A 22,610-nucleotide genomic window follows, 5' to 3' on the forward strand; every position below is an offset into this window, starting at 1 on the left:
CTTTAGTGAAGCATTTCCACATTCTTGATGAACCGCTGATAGTGTGCTGCGGTTCATCGAGAATGTGGCTTCCGTGTTGTTATTGTCATTTGATCGGCGACTAGTCAAGGTACAGCAGTAAAGTCGATTAGTCGATACAACCCCCACTGACCACCCTATTAGGTACACCAGGTTCAGCTTTTCCTTAACTTAAATATCTAATCGGTCAATCACATGGCAGCAAATCAGTGCATTTAGGCACGTAGACGTGGTCAGTACAATCTGCTGAAGGCCAAAGACAATAGAAGATTGAACAAAACATTTCCTGGTCTGATGAGTCTCGATATCTGCTGCGACTTTTTGATGGTAGGCTTAGAATTTGGCGTGACCAATATGAAAGCGTGCGTCCGTCTTGTCTTGTATCAACAATTCAGGCTGGTGGTGGATAGTTTGGGCCCCTTAGTACCAGCTGAGTGCTGTTTAAAGGCCACCCCCTACCTGAGTATTGCTGCTGACCCTATCCATCCTTATACGATCAATGTGTACCTATCTCCTGATGGCTCCTTCTGGCAACCGTCTACAACCACCACTAGCTTCACTGAACGCAAATGACTTCCACAATCACAAGATCTCACCTTTCTGTTGTGGTGGAATGGGAGATTCACATCATAGACGTGCAGCTGACAAATCTTCAGCAACTGCGTGATGATGTTTTCATGTCGATATCGACCAAACTCTCTAAGGAAGCCTTCTAGCAATTAAGTTCTGAAAACAGACAGGTCCAACGTGGTACTAGCACAGTTTATCTAATAAGGTGGCCACTGAGTGTATATTTTTGTCCTGACAGCTGCTCAGTTTATTACTTCATAAAGAGCATACAGAACGTATTTCAGGAAGATACTCTGCAACCATTCCAATCATGTCCTCAAGATCTTTTTATTACACTTTTTATGTAAAAAGATACAAAAATATTTGATTACATTTTACAAACTGCATGTCATATAGCTTTAAAATACCTAACAGGATACTGAGTCAACACTTCAAACTCCATCAAGACAATATATATATCACACACCTACCACTGAAACACACACAGACAGTTTTACAGAAGTGCTTTCAGTGAAGAGTTGATGTGAAGAGTGTCTTCAGAAGGTTTAAGGGGGTTAAAATACAGAAGTGATGGAGTCGGAGCGGTTTTCACGGCTGAATAGTTGCGGGACCGGATCACTGAAGAGTTGTGGTGGCCTGTTTTGGTGGCCTGACGCGGCAGCAGACGGCAATGCCCACCACTCCATCCTCTCCTGTTGCACTGCGGACACGGCATCTGTTGCCATTAGCAACTGGCCCCAAGATAGCAGAGCCCTGAGAGATGGCGTTGCAGTCTGTCAGAGTCCAGCCGGAGGGACAGGAGACGTCGACCTGCAAGAGAACGGCAGCAATGGAGGAAGAGGCCAGGATACGATTTAAGTTATTTCTCATATTTAAAGTTGGGCATTAGCTGGTCCTTGGAGTACTGATTAATTTGCAAAAACAGGATGCTACTCAGACTGATCTGAGCAATTCCTCTAATTTCAGGTGAGTATCTGGTTGTCAACAAACCCTTGTGGTGTATGTTTCATGTGTGCACCACCCATAGATGTTCCTAATAAAAAACACCAGTCATATAGAACTAAAGAAGCTATTTAGATGATTGGTGAAGAAAACTAGTTTTATCTTTGGATATACCATGACCTGAGTGAGAACCTATACAGACACATTTAAAGTTCTTCACCTGGTGTTTGTCAGCAGAGATGTTTTCCAACAGGTGGCACTCGAGAGATGGAGCACGGCAGCATATTGCATGAGACGTGACCCCGTTTTTCGGCATGCAGCGACTCCCATGATGGCCGTGGTGGGGGAGTGAGTCGGACAAGATGTCAGCGGCAGAGGACCACGATGTACATCCTGGAGAGGAATGAGCGAGCGGTAGGTTACTTAAGTTTGAGCAACGAAACATTTCGGAGACATCCAATTTCAAGTGATGGTGAAGGGCGTGGACGGGGAGGATGTCTGTGACGATTCTCACTGGTCCAGGACGATGGACGGTTCCAGGAGGATAATGTAAAACCATTCGAGCGCTATAATGGCATTTGGAAACTTGCTCTTTACAACAACACACACAGCTGGCATTTATGCCGGCCACAGTACATTTTCTTTGCAGGGTTATTGCCATGGTAACTAACATAATTGATGGTGATGTTCTAAATTCAGCTGCATGGCTTAAAGAGCAGTTAATATCCAGGGCTGTGCTTGAGGTGCAGGTTTGTCTGGCTTTAACACATCAGCAACCAGTCCATTTAGAGGAATAAGAAGACATTTTGACATTTTGGGAAAGAGGCTTATTCACTTTCTCTAATATCTCCATCAATGGAAACCGTAGCCCAGCTTTGAGCCTGGAAATTGCCTGATAGTACATCTGCCAAAATCTGCACCTCTAAGGTTCACTGATTACTTACAAGGTTAGGTTGTAAGGCATTTTCCCTCATTTACAATTCATATAGGTGCTTACTACCATGTCATTGTGTAGATCAAACTGTCAGTTTTTAGTTACTTGTTGTTGTTAGTAGAAAAAAATCTCTCTAAAGGCCGTTGCATTTTCTTCTGTATTGAACAGCGGTCTTATTCTGCAGTATCCTTGACGTGCAGCAATATTCTGGTGGATGTAGGACTCTGCCTCTTGTCTCTGTTTATGGTATTCATGGGAAAGATCTTAAGGCGTAGACCAGGCGATGACGGTGTCTGGTGTGGGAACCTGAGATTGAAGCGCTGATTTTTGCAGATGATGTTGGTTTAAGCAGGCAACACGACTCTTTGGAGGTAGCAGGAAGGATGAGAATCTGCACCTCCAAGTCTGAGGCCATGGTCGTGAACTTTGGGTAGTCACAGAAAGAATGGCAGTGTGAATACAAGCGGCTAAAATGAGGATACCTCCGTAGGATGGCTGCTCTCATCCTTAGAGAAGATAAGCTGAGGAGCTCAGACATCCAGAGGGAGCTCAGAGTAGAACTGCTGCTCCTTCGTGTGAAAAGGTGCCAGTTCAGGTTGGGCTTCTGGTGAGGATGCCTCCTGGGAGCCTCCCTTTGGAGGTTTACTGAGAGGAGACTTCAGGGTAGACTCATTCTCTGGAGGGATTTTATATCACGGCCGGCCTGGGAACGCCTTGGGATCCTTGGGAGCTGGAAAGCGTAGCTCAACCTATTGCCACTGCGAGGGAGCCTCGGATATTCATATGATAATAGATAGATGGTCTTTTTCTGCATTATTTATGATTAAGATAAATAAAATATAAATCTGACCCAATGCTTGCTGAACGTGGCCTTATCTGTTCCACTAATAGGGGAAGCTGAAATAGTACAGATCCATGTCATGTTCACTCATTTGATTTAATAGCTTCATGTAGCTGCTGTAACATGTTCAAGGGAGAGCAGCTGGAATTCTCCATTGTTTCTGCACCACTTGTCACAACTGTGTTCATTTCAGTTGGTGCTTCACAACGATATAACTGGGAGGAGGCTCTTCAAACGATGGTAATGATCTTCTCCTTTAACTCACAAGGAAGTAAATGAGTGTGAAATTAACTGGACAGATGCCTGTGTTATTTAAAGATGTGCAGGTTGTACCGGTGACTTACCGGTCAGGTGGTGCTGTGGGCCGACACACAGAGCGTCCTGTCCCGGCTCGGGACTAGCATGGACTTGGCACTGCAGGCCGCTAATCACACAGCAGCGAGCCACGGCGTACACACCTTTACCTGCCGGGCCGTTATAAGCAGCGCACTCCATCCGCCCGCCGCTCACCTGTCCACACAAAGATTTATCATCCTCTGATGTTTCATTGAGATCATCTCAGAGGTAATATCACATCCGAGTGAACTCACAGTGATGGTTTCCCCAGCACGGACACCGTCAGGAGCGTAGCTGCTGCAGCCCATCATTTCCTCCCCCTGACGACAGCGGCTGATAACTCTGTCGGTGCTCGCGTCCCCTGACCTCTCTGACCACACTGAGCGACACAGAAGCTCCTCATCTGCACACAGAAATAGAAATAGAAATAGGCTCGCAGCGTGAGCAACACATGGACGGCGTGTGTTTGAGTGTGAGATTAAGGGTTTTGAGTCACTAACTTGAAGTCGTGTTATTGGCAGAAGGCATAGCTGCTACCAGGTTTGGAGTGGTGAGATGGTGCACGTCAGGCAGAGACAGGAAGTTGATGGTGTCGCCGATGGAGTGATGCAGCATCATCTGCAGGACATGCACCGGTGACACAATCTGATTGGACGACAGGATGACTGCTGCTACACCTATGCACGGGCGCACAAAACTAAATAAAAAGCACATTTATACTGTACACCGTTTGCATATATTTTATGCATGTGCGCGCGTCTATACCTGCAACGTGTGCAGCAGCCTGGGATGTTCCACTGCGAGAGGTGAAACAGGTGCTGCAGTCACTGCTGGCACTAACAATGTCGTCGCCGGGTGCGAACAGATCAACGCAGCGGCCAAAGTTGGTGCCCCCCGCTCCCTGTGACATGAGCTGGTCCACTGAGTTGACTGCCCCCACTGTGATCACCTGCTCACACACAAAGACACCGAGGTAAGGGGTCGTGTGGGGTTGGTCCTGCATGCGAAGGCGTCAGACTCTGAAGATAAAGGTCACCTCGGGCTCGGCAGCAGGCGAGTAGAGGCAGGCGTCATCTCTGTAGTTTCCTGCCGCAGCGATGACCACAGCTCCATTAGCCACCATGTCTCGACAGGCCGCGTTTAATGAGCGGCTGAGGCCACCGATGAAAGGCAGCAACACAACCACAGCTTCCACTGGACGTTCAAGTAAAGTCGCTCTGATGAACTCCATCCCTGAAGGATGCAGGATAGAGACGCTCAGCAGTGTTTTGAGCTAAATGCTAACGGTTAACATTTGGGAACTGGTATTAAATAAAAGTGAGGTGTTAGGTATATAAATATGTGTAAATATGACACATCAGGAATCACAATCCTTCTTAACAGACATTTTGCAAAGACACACATGTTAAACTCATGGTGGCACAGAAGGGATCACCACAGTCAGTAGACCTAATCCTCTGGAGAGATTTATCTGGACCAACTCACCAATATGTCACACAAACAATGTCACTTGTGTCACCAATTCCAGAGAAGAAGACAATAACCAACTGAAATAACTTATCTTAGGTCTAGTTAGACAAACTCGGGAGACGTTGCTTGGCTCTGAACATCTATAAGATCTACCTGCCAGAGCTCCTGACATTGTCCCCTTCCCCTGACAGTTGAGCACACGGACCAGGTTAACGCCAGCACCCCGAGCGACGCCTGAATCCGATCCAGTCACAACACCTGCCACGTGTGTGCCGTGACCGTCGCACTGACTGGCCTGCAGAGGAGAGAGGGATCGGCGCCACAGTGAAGCAGATGCATTGGTACTCAGCTGCCGTTTCAATCGTGCAAGTGTTTGCTTTCTGCGAATGTAACCTGTCTGTGGACTCTGGCTCCATCCTCCTCAGGGACGTCGTCGAAGTCTGTGATGAGCACTCGTCCTTCAACCTCCCTGTGAGAGCTCTGGACGCTGCCATCCATCAGGTACACCTCCGCCATCCCTCCATCATCTGAACAACACAGACGGTGTGTGAATGGGACATAGAGCTAAAGGGAGGTCAAGAGCTTTGCTTGAAAATCAGGAGGATTGCGTTTAGCATGGTTTAACTTTGTATAAAGGAGGCAATATATAGTGTAAATTATTGAAATAACAAGAGTGACAATGTAAAGACTGCTTTTAGCAATGTTTCCAGAATTTTCAGGAACTTTCCAAGGAAGTAGGAAAAAGGTTCCAAATAATGACAAATTACATAAAATCTTAAAGAACAAAATCAATGGTCCTTCCTTCTAATGCTCCATGTTGTTGTGCCAATAGACAAGACACCTTAGTTGGTCTGAGGGTTTCTGTACAGTAAATTCACATATCCCGTCCAATAAGCTTTGTCAGTGAACTTAAATACTTTAGTATCTGTGGTTTAAAAACGACTCCAATCTCATCTGAGCTGTTACCCTGAGGCGGTTGTGAGTTGCAGTGTGTAGCAGGGTTTAATAGAGATGTCAATCGTGGGTAAACGGTGCAGGGATCACTGTATAATCAGTTCATAGAAACAACTGTGCATGCCCACCTGCAATTAAAGGTTGCCATGGTGATGGCAAATAGACCGAGTTATAGAAGTACTTCTTTCGACTTTCCATGTGAATGCCCTGGTCTCGGTTAATACTAGTTGTTGATACAGTTGATACACGAACTGTATACATCTGTATACTTATATAGTTACAATGTTTAAATTAGTGAATGTTTTTCTTTTTGATTTCAATAAAACAATTGTGTGTAAGCGGATAAATCTGAGACAGACAGAGACTGACTCACTGGGAGGTCTGTAGGTTCCATTTTCAGAGATGCCACCATGAGGCTGCAGTAACCTCTGCAGGTTCCAGGGGGCGCTCTGGGCAAAGATGGAGGAGTCCTCCTCTATGTACTGGACATGAGGGAGCTTCAACGCCTGATATGAACACAAACAAAGACTTTATCTTGTTTCTGAAGGACAACATAAACATAATCTAACAGGTCAATAAGAAAACAGAACTAGATTAGTTTGTTTCTTGTCCGTCCAGACCACATCCAGACTCCATGCTTTTTTGTGAGGTTCAACAGGGTTCTATCCTGGGTCTTCTTTTTTTTTTTTTTTTTTCTTTCACCTTCTTCAACTTTGCACTAACCCATATAATGCACACTTCCACTAATACTTAGTGACTCAGCAAAGCTACTGAATATTTTATTCATTCATTATATAATATTTAATATTAATATATTTCTTAAACTATTAAATCTGAGCAAGTCCAGATGGGAGATACTTACAATAACCTCTTTGCCCCAGCATCAACATTTTGAAGACTCTAGTCTACTTTGAACATCCTACAAAAGTGCAGTCATGTTACAGTCATCTGAGGCTTTTTCTTTTGATCTCAGCAGGCACAATATCCACAGGCTACAGCTGCAATGAAACACTGCTGCCAGGCCTTTGACAAGCCCTGTGGATAAATGAGACAGGGGGCCCCAGATGGCTATCTTTTGACAGATTTTGCAGTGACAACCATAAAGCTTCTATCTACCATATGACAGATTTCACTACTTTAAACTTGGGGGATAGCACATGTACACTGATCATGCATAACATTATGACCACCTTCCTAACATTGTGTTGCCCTCCCTTGTGCCTCCAAAACAGTTGTGACTCTTCTGAGGGTGTCCTGTGGTGTCTGGCAACAGAATGTTGTTAGTGGGGTCCTTTGGGTCCTATGGGTTGAGGGGAGGGGCCTCTGTGGGTCAGACTTGTTCCAGTACATTCCACAGACACTTGATCAGCTTGGGATCTAGTGAATTTGGAGGCCAGGTCAACACCTCATGTCTTTTGAGTTGTTCCTAAACCATTTTTGTGTGTGTGCCTCATCTGATCTAGGTGAGTGGTCTAAGTAATGTCTAAGTAACATCTACATGAATACCAGGTCCAAAAGTTTCCCAGCAGAACATTATATTGTCTCAAGATGTTCAATATTATTTACTTCTAGTTTCAGTGGTTTTAATGTTGTGGCTGATGTGTTGTGGGTGTATGCCTCATGCACCCCTCCCCCAGAACCTAGGATCACCACTGGACAAGCTTCAATATCATATTATTGCCCTTGAGTCAGTGCCAGTTTAGATGATGAGGATTATTATTGCTGGTTTTCAAGCCTTGTTTTTTCAGGATAATGTTGAGTGATCCACGTACATATTCTGAATAACCTCACTAATGTCATATCTTCTCTAGATGTTCACCTCAGAATTCAGTTTTATCACATGACTTTCTCCTCATCTACTGCAAATTTGAACTTTTATGATTCTGACATTTATTTACTTATTTTTTACTATTCGTTGCCTCAAAGTTTGAGCCCTCGCACTGATTTATCGTTTAAGCCTCTGCTTTACTGCCGACAGGTGAAACAGTTACCAGGTGAAGGACGTCGCTGCTCATCTTGACCAGGAAGCCACGCAGAGCTCCAGAGAAGGTCTGCAGGATCTCCAGCGGGTGGCCTCTCCTGGCTGCTTTGGCTCGGAGCCTCCTGATGGTCCTCTGGACGTGAGACTCGTGCGTCCCCTGTCGCAGTATGACTAAGTACTGACCAGGCATGCGCCATGCCGCCTGGGGTACAGAGCAATGAACATACAGTACAGGTGATCTGAGTGTCTCCACGCACAATCGAAATGTGGCACGCTTGAGAAAAACTTTTCTAATTTTGTAATGTCACTCAGTCCTATGCAGCTGTCAATCAATGGTGTATTTTGTGCACCTGGATGCTTTACAGTCATACTAGCAGTAATAGGAAATGTGCAGCCTATATATGACAGTTAATTGGAGAGTTTTTAGGTCGTGAGCGCACATTCCGTTGGAGGTTGATGTGTATTTCTTGTCAACATTCTTTTAACTGGATAGACCAATCAGCAACGACTGTTCATTTAATCAAATGCCTAAAAGGCTGCAGTATACAGGTTAATGGCTCATTATGGCGAGGAATCCTTCATTAACAAAGAGTAAAATGTGCACTACACTCATGCTGATGATAACGACTCAAATGGAGGAGATGCGCTTTAACGCCTCTGACGCAGCAGTTGCGCCTTTTACCTTGTTGCACCTGAGGAACTCAGCAGCGGGCTCGGCTCCGGTTTCGGGCTGAGCCCCGTCCTCGAGGTTCAGGTCCAGGATCATCTCGTCGTCCTCTGGGTAGTCCTGTGCGCACACGGCCAAAGATGCGCACAGACACAGCGCCCAGCCAACCCAGGCGGAGGTGCGACGCATTCTTCACACCTCTTGAACAGTTTCCAGTAAAATGGTCAGGGTAACTACTAAACCACACCACTGATGAGAGTTTCAATTGCAGCCTGACTTGTCCAGATGTTCTAGTGTCTCCGACCGCCGCGCGTCCAGCGTGCCTGATACTCGGATAACGTCTCCAAGCATCTATTCTGATTTTGAGGAGGGAAAAAAAAAATCAAACAATTGATTCTTATAATTTAAGGCGGAGACTGGTGACGTCTCCGCGGCTCACGCCACTGCTTTTGTATCGAATGATTGTCCTCCGTTAAAAACACCTCTCACTGTGGAGGAGTCATGTTTCATGCTCCCCCCAAACCACCCTGTAATTATTGCATGTCAATCTGAGAAAACACTTCCTCTCAGCTCCAGTTGATGTGCTGATGCCGTTTTAATGCACTTAATGTGAACAAGATGAGTTATGCATGCAAGTGCGGGCCTAAGTTGTAAGCCACTGTTATACTATTGTGCGCAAAGAGTGTCTGCGGAGTATGTGGTTTATTATTATTATTTATTTTTTTTTATTAATAATTTGAATGTAGCCCAGTCTTTTTAAACAGTTGGTGCGGAGGCGCAGGATGCCCCATAAAACTGCTGAGTCCATATTAAACTCTGTCATTTGAATAATCATGAGTTTAGATCACAGCTCTAATTAACAACTGCAGCAAAGTTATTTAGAGGAACACAAACTTGAGGTGTCAGTCCTGTTATTATTATCATGCTGGCTTTTACACACAGCCTGATCACTTCACTCTTAATGAAGGAGTAGGATACTTCTCATTTAGAGAAGCAAGTCCTTTTTGTCAAGTCTAAACTAATATAATCAGGATGTGTTTGGATTAAGCCAAGATTTTCAGTCAGGTGTGGCAGTCTACATTTGCTCTGGCACTGGCAAGAGGTGGAAGTCTTTATCTTTAATAGAGCGAGACAAAAACCTTAATGTTGTGTTTTATGACTAGAGTGTGTCACTATAAGGTTTGTAAAGACAAAGGACGCTGACAGACATTGTTTCACAAATGATGCAGCTTTGCAAATGCTTAATGAGGAAAGATGTGGGCATTTACCAGGCAGGGAGAAAGCATTGCAGCATGGGAAATGTAGGATTTTCTTTCTTTTTTTTTGGAGCTCACGTCCTTCACGCATCAGTTTCAAGAAAGTAGTATTACATTGAATTATTTTAACACTCACTGTCCCTCAGGTGTACTGATATCTTTGCATCTTTGCATCTCATTTCTAATCCTAACCCTAACCTAATAGTAACCTGTGTCCTAAACACAGAAAAAAGTGTTTTAACTATCAAAAAGTTGTGGGGCCCCACAATGACAAAATGGCATCAAAAGTATTCCATGAAAACCAGGCCCCCGCTTCTTCATAAAAACAAGAACACACACTTTCTTTCTTTGGTGTATAGTGAATAGTGCCATCTCATGGGACCAATATGTAATACATATTTAGCTTTATTAACCACTTCACAAAATACATAATCAGTCATTTCCCTGTAAAAATAATACAAACAACGTCATGTGTGGGCGATGCTGGCATCAGAGGCTCTCGTCCCTGTCCTGAGAGCATGTTTTGTGTCAGTGAGGAGTCCTGTGATAACGGCGTCCGTCCCTCAGACCAGATGCAGTGCGGGACAGCTGTGACACTGACTCTTTAGGGCCTCGGGGAGAAGTCTGCTACTCCTCGAATTTTGGCCACCGAAACCTGGCAGAGCCTCAGCGCGCCTAAGATGAATTCAAAAAGGGGGGAGGAGGCAGGAGTGGGGAGAGGAGGGAGGAGGGAGGAGCGGGGATGGACAGAAATAGAAGTAGTGTTCCAACATTTTGTCCTCATTTTCTTACTTTTTGCTTCAGAGGCGAGGATTCGCTGAGCGTGCACGTCTTTATCTGGCTGCTGAACGCTAATTTAATTACAAAACACTCGCTCACGCAGGAGTGGCACGAGCACGACCCCCCTCTTCAACCGCTGGCCACTCCTAATAAATGAGCCTCGAGCACTTTAATCAAAGGAACAATTAATGGTCTTCAGTCCTTGTGTTTCCAGCTAATCTGCTCTATTCAGTCACAACCTTCAGGTCAACCGTCCTTTTCCGTCTTCCACTTCTACTAACCTCTCTCTATTAAGCAAAGACTTAAAGATAATAAAATGAGCATCTACAGTGAATTAGTGCAGACCCTCCCAGCCATTCCCAGACACATTACACTGCTGCTGTCGCCATGTTCACCCACAACAAGATGGTCACTTAGCAGTCTGAGATACACAGACAGCCCACCGGGAATCATTAAGACTTCCATGAGCACCCTCTTGTGTGTGGCCCATTAGGAAACTGTGTGAGTGTGTGCGAGACAGTACCTTTCATCATTTTCCTCAGCTGCAGCGCACACTAGATCTGCTCTGCTTTTCTCCTGGTTCCCAGGAGCCACAATGACCTGACAAGTACACACCATCCATTACCAAATCTATTTCCTCTTGGCAGCGATCACGCATTTCCTGCATCTCCCCCCACACCCCCCAACACCCACACACCGCGTCTACCTTAGGATAGCACTGGCACAGGCTCCACGCTGTCCCGACACACACCATGATGACGCCCAGAGCGCACATGGTGGCATAGACGTGGGGCCGCTCCTGCGTCATGATGAAGAGGCCGACTGCCGCCACACTCAGCCCCGCTACTATCAGGCCGTACCGGTACGGTTTCCCCTCCGCCATGGCTTTAGCCACTGCTGCCTTATGAAGCTTTGTACAGGCTTGAAAGTGAGGCACCTGTCGAGCGGCGAGGAAAGGTTTCGTGTCGATCTGTGTCAGGGCTTGAAGGTGAGGGTGGAGAAAAAGCCGTCAGGGTTCCACTCTGCTGCTTATTACAGCCTGCAGACAGCCCGCTCAGGTCAGGTATAAAATTGCAGGTGAATGTGTGTGTGTGTGTGTGTACCTGATAGGTCACCTTGCCTCAAGCTGCTGACTGCTACTCAGCTTCTGAACAGTACTGAGTACCTGAGTGAGTGTTTACATTTGCTTGGTTTGGACACGATTAAAAAAAGAAAAAAAGAAAAAGTAGACATTAATCTTCTCCGCCTTTCCGGGGTTTCCTACTTTTGGATAAACAGTTCATTATTTCTAAGAGCGTAGCCACCCTCTGAGAGCTCTGAAGCTATTCATTAACACAAGTTTATAGGAACATCACAACACGATTAACAGTGGACATTCTGCAAACAGTGGATACAAAGCGATGAATAACACTGTGCTGTTAACATTCTGCTGTCACTGCTTAAGGCACTTAATGCACTGGAATAAACAACAGAACTGGAGTAAGTGCAGCTGTAAGGAAAGTTCTTGTTGTGAGAGTGCGTAGCAGCCACAGTAGTAGGTCACAAAAGATCAAGCAGGCCAATAAAATATCCTAATTAGGTTTCTACAAGAGACTTGCTGCCATTCCATTAACATGAACCTTGTTGATAGATCATTTCTGGTCTCAAGCAAGGCCCTTAGGACACAGAGTGAAGCACTTGTAGGAATCATTTCAATTGCTTTCCCAGTCAGTCACACACGCGTAGTGAGTAGACGTGGAGGCCACATAGATGCCCAGTCTATACAAATGTTAAATCTTTATCCAGCTGCAGTTTTTTCCCTGCTGTTTGGCTTGTGTTTGGGAGCAGCGTGGCTGTCTTAAGGCACAGGAGAGGCCGGCGGCAGCGGGGTTCACTGATAGCACCGATTGTTCGCTCGAGGTTCTCGCCGAAAACCGGAAGCCCAAAAGGCACTGGCATGAGTTCGGGACGTCCACCAGGGGTTAAAGCTGCTCGCTGTGCTCCTGGCTCTTCATCACTGTGTCGTAGGATGGAGGCGGCTCCATCGTCCAGGGCGGAGGGGTGGAGGGCAGCGAGGGCTCCGGGTCCGGCACTCTGCTGACGGAGTCCGCTGACATCTCCCGACGGATTTGGTCCAACCTCCTGAGGACAGGGAGTCAGAGAGGCAGTGAGGAGTTCAATACCACTGTGCTTATGTTTCAGCTGATGCTTAACTTCCTGCTTTCAGCAGCTGAAGCGTTCAACTAATACTTTTCTCCATGTCGTGAACTTGCCTTTAGTGACTCAGCGTTTACATTTCACTGAATGCTTCCAGTGCTTTCAGCAAGTCAACCGAGTCAGTCTTTTCAGTTAGTAAAAGTTAACAAACGCTTAGAATGTGATGGTCCGTTCATTCAACACTTCCTCTGTCTTCAGGAACTAAACGGACAGGTAGCTCTTACACCTAAACTAATGATCATCATTTCACTGTACCATTACCTTACACATCAACTCCTTTCAGCATTTGCACTTCAACTAACAGTCGCCTCCATTAAGTGAACATTTCGACAACCTTACGTCTTACGGACAGTTTATAAACTCCTTTCATTGTGCACATTTCAACTCTTGACCTGCTTTCAACCTAAACAACTAACAGTCGGCCTTCAGTGTTTAAATTTCATTATCTACGCTTCAGTTCCTTTCATCACAAATTGTCGTGACCTTGACGTCATTCTTTTTGCTGATTTTAATTCAGCAGCTGATTTCAACTTCAAGTGTACGCCCCTTATCTTACACCTCCACACTTTCATTCACTTATGCTCGACAAACTCCTCTTCCAGCAGTTCTCCTCCAGCTGCTCCTTTACTCCTTTACAGCTTTTCCAGTAATGCATTTGAACATCCAGCAATCACTGCATTTCTGTGCTTTAGTCTTGCACATCTGTCTTACAGTATCCATACTTTATACAACACTCTGTATGTCATGATGAAAAGTAAGCGTAGGTTTAGTAATACTGATCAGCGTGCGTCTTGCCAGTGTCTGGAGGTAGAAAAAGCCTTGATGATGAAATCTGTGCTCTTGGCATCTCTCTCCCACAGTGCTGGACAGTGAGCAGAGCGTACCTTGTTTAAATTCACAGGCTGTCATAGATTACCTACAACAGTGCCAGGGGGAGTCTAACTGCCACATGCATGTGTCTGCTGTCTTCTCCATGACCTACTTCTAATAGTCAGTCCATAATCAGCAGATCTGTCGCTTTCCCATTCTCAGCATATGAGTTCAGTGTTTTCAGGGTCCCAGTGTGTTTCACTGGTCTTTGTCAAACTCTATAACTAATGTAATGAGTCAGAGAGAACTATTCAACAACCGAACCGCTGGATGCTGTGCTCTGGTATTTGTCAGTAAGTGTGCTGATTTATCTCGAGCAACACGAGGGAAGCCTGAAAAGCAGCAGTGTTGGCTTATCTACAGAGAAAAAGGGTTTTCTATGTCCATTGTTCTCTGTGCCAGCGTTTTCCTGTCTGTCGGTGGTGGAGCTGCTCCAACGCTTCAGACCAGACTGAAATATATCCGCAACTATTAGACAGATTGCCATCAAATCTGATGCAGACATTTATGGTAATAACTCTTCCACTAGCGTCAACATGAGGCCCATTTGTGGCTTTGAGTGAAATATCTTGATGATTATTGGATGGATTACCGCCCCCAATTAGGTTTGGTGAGGACAAGAAGTAAAAGAGGAAGTGAGAAGTGTACTGAAAAGAGCGGAGAACCTTTCTGTTTATACTTCAGCTTGTTCCTCACCTCCTCTCCATGTTTATAATTCAACTAATAATTACAACTAATAATTCCGTCTATTCTACAAACTTTTTTTCTAACTGTCTTTTGTGACTTTCAGCCAGTACATAAGATAATTTCAGTGTTAACATTTCCCTTAACTCTCTTTAAATTTAGCAACAAATATCAACACTTGAGCTTAGTCTGCGGCGTTCCAGACACAACGCCGTAACCTGACATCCACCTCTCCAGAAACGTAACTACGCTGTGCAGCAACGCTTACGGCAGTAGCTATGACTGGTCTTGGTGACGAAAACGCATTTACTTGTTTATGTGTCTCCGCGGCCTGACAAGCACAGAAAGTTCTCTCCTGATCGACCTATACAACATCTACTCTGACATCTTGTATCTCAGTGAACATACTGTTGATCCAACCCCAACATGAGCCGCTCAGTGCACCTGGTAGTCGCCTAGAGTTTTAGCAGCGTTATTACAGAACAATGGTGACACACTGGCGCACAGGTATCAGCTCCTTTCAGCATCTGCTCTTCAAGTAAACCAGTCTTTTGCGTCTTTCAGCTAATTTATAAGCTCCCTTCATTGTTTGCACTGACTTGCAACACTTGAACTGCTTTCAGCTTCTACACTTCGACCAAGAGTCAGTCTTCAGTCACAAAATTCAGATAACACTATAACAAATGTCATTTCTCATTAACTCATTGGAGGGATTACCACAACATTAGGTTTTGTGGAAACCTAGGAGGAGCTGTAGTACTTTTAGAGATCGCTACATTTATATGGATCCCTATCAACAGAATTTAGAATTTATCCAACTTTTGGTTTATCAAGCTCCTACAAAACTAATGACAACTCCATCAGCCATGAGGACTATTGAAGGCTAATTAGCACACCTCAGCATGCAAAGACTGTCACTGTCAGTGACCATGTTACACCTGCTGACTATTGGCATTGTAAGCATGTTAGCATGCTGACGTTAACACCCAGTGTAACCTTACTGAACTGCTGGAATAACTTTTCATCTTGTTGACTCGTGATTCTCAGTGCAATGTGAATATCTGAATATTTTGTAGGCCCAAAGATATGAAGCTATCAAGTATTTCCATATCGAAAACCTAAATAAAATCTGTTCCTCTTTTCTATCCTGTTCCCTCTGATTCATTCAAGAATGCCACTGATCGTTCCCCGGGTTAGGAACCATTGACTCTTGCCATCCCACGCAGTTCCCATCCCACGCTTGACTGAATGGTTGCAAGCCTGTTTCTCTTCTCCGTTACCTTTGTATGGCCAGGGCCTGCTGCGGGCTGAAGCGTGTACCCGTGCGGGGGTGCAGGAGGAAGTGTCCGGGCACCGCCACCTGGAGATTCTTCATGGCCATGCAGAGTCCACTAATCAGCAGGCCAATGCCGCCCAGACCTAAGAAGAGCCCAAATACAAACAGCAGGACTGACTCATAGGGTAAGCCAACGCCAAAGACCATGACCCCTCCAGCAGTGATCAGCAGCACGCCCAGGCAGATCAGCGTGCCCTGGCTGACTGGCATCTCCAGAGCTCCTGCCTTCTAGAAGTTCACTTCTTCCAGATACTCCTTACCTCCACCTCAAACACAGTCTGCAGGAGACAGAAGGCAGGACTCAGACACACGGTCTACAACTGCAAAAAAAAAAATGTGTGCACAGTGTGAGTGGAGGGAGAAAACAATGAAGAGAGCAGCAGCAAAAATAGGAACTGACTTTAGTGGGAAACAACGGGGATATGTGCAACATGTAAGTCATCTCTGCGTGTGCGCCTGTGCGCGTTGGAATGAATATCGATCCGCTCTCTACCTGATAAGAAGTCGCGATGAGGAGCTGTTCAGCTGATGCGTGGGCTGAAAGCTTGACCATCACTCTTCTCCTTGTCATCAACTTAAGTCTCCCTGTGATCCCCGTCAGGCGTCCTCCCGAGCCCTGGAAAGAAAACAGGGGAAAAACAGTCTGTCCGGTTCAGCCCGTTTATCTCGCAAATCCGCCTCTTTTCTCATGATGTGCTCCTCTGGCGCTTTGCTCCCCTCAGAAAAGCATATCCGGTATTTAGGAGGGGGCGATTACCGCACCGAAAATCTGTTGGACAGGAGTTGGTGTCGCATGTGGGCCGGGTACTGGGGGATTTTCATCTGGCCGCAGCAGCAGAAGCAGAGACGTGCGCTGTGAGGAAGTGTTGAGGGTTTTTTTTTTTTTTTTTTTTTTTTTTAATGAGGAAGGGTTTCAGTGACGAGGAATGGAGGGCAGGGCGTGCGCACCGTCTGAACACTGTCACTTGGCCTCTGTTTAGGCAAGCTGTTTGCACAAGGAGAGAATTACGGTCCCGCATGAAGCGAGAATCTCTGCGTAAAAGCAAAGTGGTTGTAGGCTGCGCCGGAGCACTGCGGAGGGAGGAGCAGGATGAGCCCTGCCTACCCTAAATTTAGGAAGGAATGACTGGTTTAATATTACTTTATTGATCATGAATAAGCTAAGAGGCAGCTTGATAACGGACGCGTAGTCATCCCAAAACTGTCATTTGACTGTTCTTCGTCTTTAATCTGACTTTAAGATGTTGACTGAAGAACCTTTCTCTATAATGTCTTAAATGTAATGATATTCTGAAATGATATAGGATATATATATTACAGGATAGGATATGATACATTTCACCCTTATTATTATCATTATTATTATTATTTTAATCAACCCAAGAGTAGGCTATAATCACACAGTGTGGAGATGGAGATTATGTTTTATATGATTCAGGTTCATTAATCTCTGTTGGTTACCGAGACAACCAAGCCTTGATCACTGGTTTAATACATAAAGTTGAATACACACTCTCACAGTTATTGAAACCGTGTTGAATTGGCTTTTCCAGCAGTAAAGTATATCAGTCACAGATGCATGCACATTCAGAGCTATAAAAGAAACAGAAAATAACGCGGTGGATCGGTTGGTATGTTAGCTGAAGTCAGATGTGCCACTGAAGATCACAGGAGAGTTGTGCGGCTTCTAGCTCCCCTTAAAATACTTCAATATAACAGTTCTACTGGAGTGTGAGGGCTGACAACGATACATATAACTTTTCATTGTTTTCATCTCCGACAAACGTCATCTGGAAATATTTTGTGCCTGTGAAAGATAAATTACAGTTCGCAGTCTTCGTGCATGGCAGTTGATCGAGACCAGTATGTCAAAGCTCTTGAGTCTGAGCTGTTTTGAAACTCTGATGCTGGTCTCCTTTCCACAATGTCTTTTAGACATTTTACATTTCACAAAAAAAAGAAAACCTATAAATGCATTTGGGCTGACCACTCCTCAAATCCTTGAAGCTGTAGATTCCCACTAGCACATGAATGCCCCACATACACTAAAGAACAATCAAGGTCACGGCCTCTGGACGTGGATTCCAATGTTCACTGAAATGTACAGTACGTTTAACCACAGTAGTCTTGAATAAAGGAATGTGCACATTAAAATGATTGTAAATGCAAGAACCCGGCTGTGAGCCTTTAAAATAGTTGGATTCTATAGCTGCAATACTGTAGGTCACGTTGTAAGACTTAAAGGCTCAGGCTCTTTTGCCAGTGAGCTATGAGTGGTCTGTCAAACAGTGGAAAAACTCTGTTGGTCAGATGAGTCATCATTCCCCTGCTTTCAACAAGCTGATGAGTACAGACGAGGAAAACATTTGTTCAGGATTTCAAGCCTAATGCTCAGAACAACGCCATTGTTTGATGGGAAAGAAGAAAACTGTCCTTTGCAATCACCAGGGGAGAGAGGAGGATTATCCAAATCTGTCCAAGGAAATCAAAGGAAATCCTGGATTTCCTGAGTGCGTCTGTTACTATGGCAACCGGTGCCCTTAATCTAACCTGCTTATAGCAGGTTATGGTGATCTTAGCTCCTGCCTTTCTATCAAGCTCAAGGTTATAGTCTCATAAAGCTCAGCTGTGTAAGCCTGTGCAAACCATTGTAATAATTGTAATAATGGCTCAAGAAGATAAGAATTTCATTGTACATCATCAATGCCATCTAATCTCAGCATCTATCCAAAGTAAAGTGTTAGGTAGTGGTATGATTATATGATTATAAGAGATCAACAGGCAGCATCCATTGTTTTTGGTTTTGTTCTTATGTTCACACTGCTGAGCCAACATTTTCTGTCTAGATCTGCTGATCCATGTCCCTGAAAATTGCAGGTGAATCTTGTTTTTAACTGATGCGCCTGGTCTGTGTTTGCTTAGTTCAGCATAAAGGCTTTAAGTCACTGAGATTAGTTATAAAATAGTCTAGCATGTAACTCCCTGAAACATAATCACTTGCTAGACTTTTGTGCAGATTAAACCAGTAAGGTGCAACTTGTACTAACCTATCCAGTAATGGGATTTATTTCTTTGGACAGCGCCATGCAACGCTAAGGTAAGCTAAGATCCTGGCTGTTTCATACGCAGACAATAATTTGGTATCGATCTTCTCATCAGATTCTTGACAAGAGGAAAATGATCATAACTGCCTTTATGGATTACAAGTCAGATTTCAACCAAAGTGAATACTGTATTAGTGAGTGAGGAATGTTATCACGCCATTTTTCAAGAGCACTTGAACATGGTTCATTGACAAATTGTTGTTCACAAACATACATGGAATGTCTTGGTGCTTTATGTTAGTAAAATAAGGCTGAACTCGGTGTGATTCTCCCTTTAACATATATTGGAGCGTGTGCTAACACCTGAATTGTAATTACAGGAATAGTAGGGAAAACATGCTGGGACCAAGAAAGAAGCATGCTTCAAGTGAGCGATACAGTTTGTGGCTGCCAACAGACAGCTACTGTAGAGTCTGAGTAAAAGTATTGTGCCTATTTATATTTTGCTTTGAGGTGAGGAGTCTTCATCCTCCAGCATCACACCTCAAAGCTGATCTCTCTTGACTGTCCAAAGAGGGGCTCTGTTGCCAGTTGGGTGTCTGAGTAAGCCCGCCGCAGGTGTGTGGAGCTGCACGTCGTCTTGATGGCAACCTCGTAGGGAGGAGGGGGTCCAAGCCACGGAGGAGGGTGAGGCGTTGGACTAAAACCACCGGAGTCCATGGGAGGGTAGTCAAAATCTTCACCGCGAGCACACTGCCTGTGGCGTTCCATCGTCCTACACTCGTGAAAAGTAAGAAATCGTGTGAGGGCATTCATGTTGAAACACAAAACTGATGCATAATAAAGTTCTGAGATATAAGTGTAGAGATCAGATGTTAGACAGCAGATGGAGTCATATTCTGTCAGTAGTAGTCATGTTTCCAGACAAATAATTGAGTTTTCCAAGGTAGCATATAATTGACATCCCAGCTGTGAGGGATGATAAAAAGCTTTTGAATTACATCCATAGTCACGATCTGCACCCATGAGTAATGTGCATACAGGATTTCTCTTCCACAAGTTGCACACAACTAGCTAAACAGCAGGAGCTAGTCTGCTGCTCTGCTTCAAATAAAACCTGTACCGTCAAGTGAGTGTAATAGTTTGAACTTGAAACAAATATGCTTTTTTGCAGAGTCAGATTGAATGAGAAAACTAACACACGTGTTAGCTTTGCTAAATATAAAGCTGCAACCGGTAGCCACTTAGCTTAGCTTACAAGTGACATGTTATATCTTATTTCTCTGCTATAAATCGATCCGCACACTTGTGCTTAGCATCCCTAGACCTGTGCTATACACTGGATGAAAGTGGTTCCAGCCTTTTTCACGGCAGACATTTTGGTTTGCCACAGTGGGTAAGCACATGCGGAATTCGTGATGGTTAGGTTTCCTAGCAGTGAACCGACGGGGACCGAAGCATAACATCCTCTAAATGGGAATGCATCATTAATGCTCTTGCACTCTCCCTGCTGTGTCAAGTCAAAATGCATGTGGTGAAAAAGATTTATTAGTGAGTCTAAGTAATTTGTGTGGACTAATTTCATTACCTTTGTTTACAGTCAAATACTAATCTACAATAAGTCAATCAGCTGTAGCTTCATGTTTAGCATACATTGCATCTCAATCTTCTCTTCTAACTTTCAGCATGAAAGCAAACAGGTCAGGATTTTACCACCCGGATCGATCAAACAATCTGAAATATATCAAATTATTTTGACTGGGACTGGGAAGACTATACTAGACTAGACTAAATAGGACATTTAAAACATGTTTTTTGGGGGTTATCTAAATAGTTTTTTTCCAGTTTAGAGAGTACGCAATCTGCAACATTGTTTCTGGTGTAATATGAGCAAACACAGTCCTGTAAAGGGAACATTAAATTGAACAAATTTTTCCTTCACCCACCTAGGCAGGAACACTGACTGGGACTCTGGGAAGCGGCTCCCCGGGGGAGTGAAGAGGGGGTGACTTGGGTAGTTGGTGTAGTCGTTGTATGGATAATGTGGGCACTCCGGGTCGAACTCTCTGTGGTTATAGTTTGCAGCACTTTTGCTATTCATAGCCCAAAAAAGCCCCATGATAAGTATGACCACCCCAAGCACCACGCAGCAGAGGGAGAAAGCCTGTAGGCGGCTCTGGTACGAGGCCAGGAAGGCTGTGGATCCTCCAGTGACAATGAGGAAGGCTCCGATGAAGATTGTTCCGTGGTGCAGGGAAGGCATCCTCCCCGAGGACTGTCAACTCTTACTGAGGTTACTGTGTGGCGGTGACTGGCTGGATAGTGTCACTCACATATAAACAGTCCCACGGAGTGCACTCCCCATGCGCTGACAGTAAACAGACATCCAAATGACTCACTCCACAGTCACAGAAATCCTATGGGCGAGAATCCTTCCTGAATCTTACTCGTTTGTTTCCTTAATTTCCATTTCTGTTCCAGTTCAGATACTCCTGGTCAATTAGTCCTCGTGTTAGTTCTTAGTCTCTGGAGCTCCAGCTCCTGTCGAAAAGTGTACAAACTGATGGTTTGTGGGAAAACAAAGAGAGATAAAGCTATGGTGCGCATCAGGCTAATGTTGAGTAGCTGTGTGTTTATCATCAAGGCAGATGGACGAGAGGACAGCAGAGCCCATTAAGAAATCTTTACTGGCGCCCCACCCTCCCTCTGTCTAATGTGTCTGAAGGGTACCACTTTAGCCCTGTGTGTGTGCGTGTGTGTGTGGGTGTGTGTGGGTGTGTGTGTGAGAGACAGAGAGAGAGAGAGAGAGAGAGAAAGAGAGAGAGAAAGAAAGAAAGAAAGAGAGAGAGGGAGAGAGAGGGGGGAATGGATGAGTGTCTCAAAGCCATTTCTCTAAACACAAATGGACATACTGGACATAAAACACAAAGGAATTTCAGCCTCCATTATTTTACATGGCACATCGTGAAACAACTCTCAGCACAACCTCACAACCTCAAATTGTTTGTAGTAATTTATAAAAGGAATGCTGCTTTCAGAGAAAGCTAAATTAAACCTAATTTACAAATTTTATCCCCAAAAATGTTATTTAATACAATTTACCTCCTGTGCTGCTGACTTAGTGAACTGATGAACGAATAAGTGAATTTATTAAAGGGTTCACTGGTAATGCAGTGTCAGACAGAAGTCTATATTCATGTGTTTTTATGCTAATCAGAATTTGCCTTGGGGTCAGTTTACATACTGTTAGCTAAAAACTGGTGGACGTTTTGAAACTTTTGTTTTATTTAGATATATTAAAATGTTATACAACGTAATATGAACAAAGAGGGGAAACAGTATAGAACAATACAGTAAAATAGGCTACGACAAGACTAACAAGACAAGGAGATAGACAAGAAGGGTGCTTAAGCTAAATGTTAACACTAGCATGCTAATAAACGGCGCCTACATTGTTCACAACTCTAGCTTACTATATGAGCGACTGCTCCTTTACCGGTTTTATGAGCACAGACTGTGACCAAGTCCTCCACCCCATAGTCACTGAATAAATATTTTTCACAAGACACATGTATTCTGAACAGTCTGAATTGACACTGCCGTGCAGTCTGACTGGGTGCTGGGAATGCTAAGACGCTTTCATCGCACACAACCAGTTTGTTTCTGATCACCCAGTTAGCTAGCATTCAAAGCCTTTTTTCTTTCCTTCTATGCTGTCCTTACCACCAGGA

General features: G+C 44.5%; 3 protein-coding genes across 5 annotated transcripts; all 3 read right to left on the reverse strand.

Annotated features, from left to right (window-relative positions):
- Positions 1-527: 527 nt before the first annotated feature.
- On the reverse strand, positions 528-9,093 carry pcsk9 (proprotein convertase subtilisin/kexin type 9). Its single transcript, XM_084548640.1, has 12 exons — positions 8,729-9,093; positions 8,057-8,248; positions 6,439-6,571; positions 5,505-5,638; positions 5,265-5,406; positions 4,678-4,874; positions 4,407-4,590; positions 4,142-4,318; positions 3,896-4,044; positions 3,650-3,815; positions 1,751-1,923; positions 528-1,398 (listed from the first exon to the last, which is right to left on the reverse strand). Exons 1-12 carry the CDS (start codon positions 8,900-8,902, stop codon positions 1,204-1,206), a joined length of 2,016 nt encoding a protein of 671 aa, XP_084404766.1. The 5' UTR covers positions 8,903-9,093; the 3' UTR covers positions 528-1,203.
- Positions 9,094-11,884: 2,791 nt separating this feature from the next.
- On the reverse strand, positions 11,885-16,962 carry LOC311491197 (uncharacterized protein). Of its 3 annotated transcripts, XM_084549057.1 has the most exons (4): positions 16,329-16,962; positions 16,096-16,155; positions 15,780-15,918; positions 11,885-12,870 (listed from the first exon to the last, which is right to left on the reverse strand). In XM_084549057.1, exons 3-4 carry the CDS (start codon positions 15,878-15,880, stop codon positions 12,711-12,713), a joined length of 261 nt encoding a protein of 86 aa, XP_084405183.1. In that variant the 5' UTR covers positions 15,881-15,918; positions 16,096-16,155; positions 16,329-16,962; the 3' UTR covers positions 11,885-12,710. The 3 variants fall into 3 exon arrangements, with proteins under 3 accessions (XP_084405183.1, XP_084405182.1, XP_084405181.1); XM_084549056.1 differs by having other exon boundaries at positions 15,780-16,113; XM_084549055.1 differs by having other exon boundaries at positions 15,780-16,155.
- A 2,405-nt stretch (positions 16,963-19,367) lies between these two features.
- LOC311491176 (uncharacterized protein) lies at positions 19,368-21,414 on the reverse strand. The gene is made up of 2 exons (XM_084549034.1): positions 20,731-21,414; positions 19,368-19,727 (listed from the first exon to the last, which is right to left on the reverse strand). The coding sequence occupies exons 1-2, from the start codon at positions 21,140-21,142 to the stop codon at positions 19,417-19,419; spliced, it is 723 nt and encodes a 240-aa protein (XP_084405160.1). The 5' UTR covers positions 21,143-21,414; the 3' UTR covers positions 19,368-19,416.
- Positions 21,415-22,610: the final 1,196 nt, after the last annotated feature.

This window comes from Chelon labrosus (genome assembly GCF_963514085.1).
Source record: "Chelon labrosus genome assembly, chromosome: 7".
Classification (NCBI taxonomy): Eukaryota; Metazoa; Chordata; class Actinopteri; order Mugiliformes; family Mugilidae; genus Chelon; species Chelon labrosus.